General features: G+C 44.2%; 1 protein-coding gene across 1 annotated transcript; it reads right to left on the bottom strand.

The window, feature by feature from the left end:
- Window positions 1–296: 296 nt before the first annotated feature.
- On the bottom strand, window positions 297–1,119 carry AK88_03836 (60S ribosomal protein L37a; the record flags this gene model as incomplete). Its single annotated transcript, XM_012481446.1, has 3 exons — window positions 297–455; window positions 638–748; window positions 1,099–1,119. The coding sequence occupies 3 exons, from the start codon at window positions 1,117–1,119 to the stop codon at window positions 297–299; spliced, it is 291 nt and encodes a 96-aa protein (XP_012336869.1).
- Window positions 1,120–1,177: the final 58 nt, after the last annotated feature.

Raw genomic sequence — 1,177 nt, 5'->3', positions numbered from 1 at the left:
AACTTTGTGCGCACTTAAAAAAAAAAAAAAAAAAAAAAAAAAAAAAAAAAAAAAAAAAAATACACCACATGTAGGTGCAAAAAAAATGACCCGATCCAATTGAATCATTGCGCATGCGTTTTTAAAAGTTGAGTGAGGGTGCGCCACCGTGTATTGGTAAAAAGGAGCACTGTAATCTGTGTGGTGATGGTTGTGTGTGGAATGGATAAGGGATGTACTTCCTCACTCTCCACTCCCCCCTCCCCCTCCCACTATTCAACTTGGTCATTGCATGCGCAAATGGAATAAAAATCGCCTTATGATTTCTGAGCCTCTTCCTTTTGCTTTCTCAATCTAATGATCGTGGACTTGGCTGCGACTGCTGCGGGGGTGGTTAAACTCCAGGCTCCTCCACACACCTTTCTTTTACATTTCTTGCACTGCCATATTCCTACACAGGTTCTTTTTGTTGCCGTCTGAAATGGATGGGAAAGAAAAAAGTGACGCATTTAATATCAGTTGGAAACGGCACAGGGTAGCAAGACATGCGTCCGCAACGGAGGGAGACTTGTGTCCACCCTGTTCTTGTTCCATATCTCTACTTGACACGCCATGCGTGAAAAAAACTGTCAGAAGAGAGAAGCTGTGCTCTACTTACCTTTCCACAGAAGCTGCACATATACTTGGCATGTTGCATAAGCTCGATTTTCTTAATTTGCTTACGGAGGGAAGATCCGTACCTCGTTCCGTACTTCCCGGTCAAGCCGACCTAGATGAGGGGAAAAAAGCGCGGGGAAACAGGCGCGGGGAAATATGGGCAGGGAAATATATGCGGGGAAACACGCGTGAGGCGCGGGTGAAAACATACGATGGGTACACGTTCAACGGGGAGGCGATTGCTCCAGTGCAAGTGAAGAGGCAGCCCACAACTCAAATGGGTGGGGGTAAAGTAGCAGCAGCAGGGGGAGAATCGTCGAGGAGATATATCTTCCCCCCTCCCACTTGCCTACCACACGTAATGAACAGAGAAGTGGGCATACTTCTTCTAATGTTGATGGCCCCCTCTCCTTTTTTTTTTTTTTTCTTTTTTTACTTTTGTATGTTTTCTCCTTTTCTTACCTTTTTAGTTCTTCGCGACATTTTTTTATGGAAATAAAAATGGGGAGTTAAAAAAATGGGAAAATATTATTCTTCGCTT

This window comes from Plasmodium fragile (genome assembly GCF_000956335.1).
Source record: "Plasmodium fragile strain nilgiri unplaced genomic scaffold supercont1.47, whole genome shotgun sequence".
Taxonomy (NCBI): Eukaryota; Apicomplexa; class Aconoidasida; order Haemosporida; family Plasmodiidae; genus Plasmodium; species Plasmodium fragile.
Note: the sequence above shows the minus strand (reverse complement) of the source record. Positions and strands in the feature narration are given on the sequence as shown.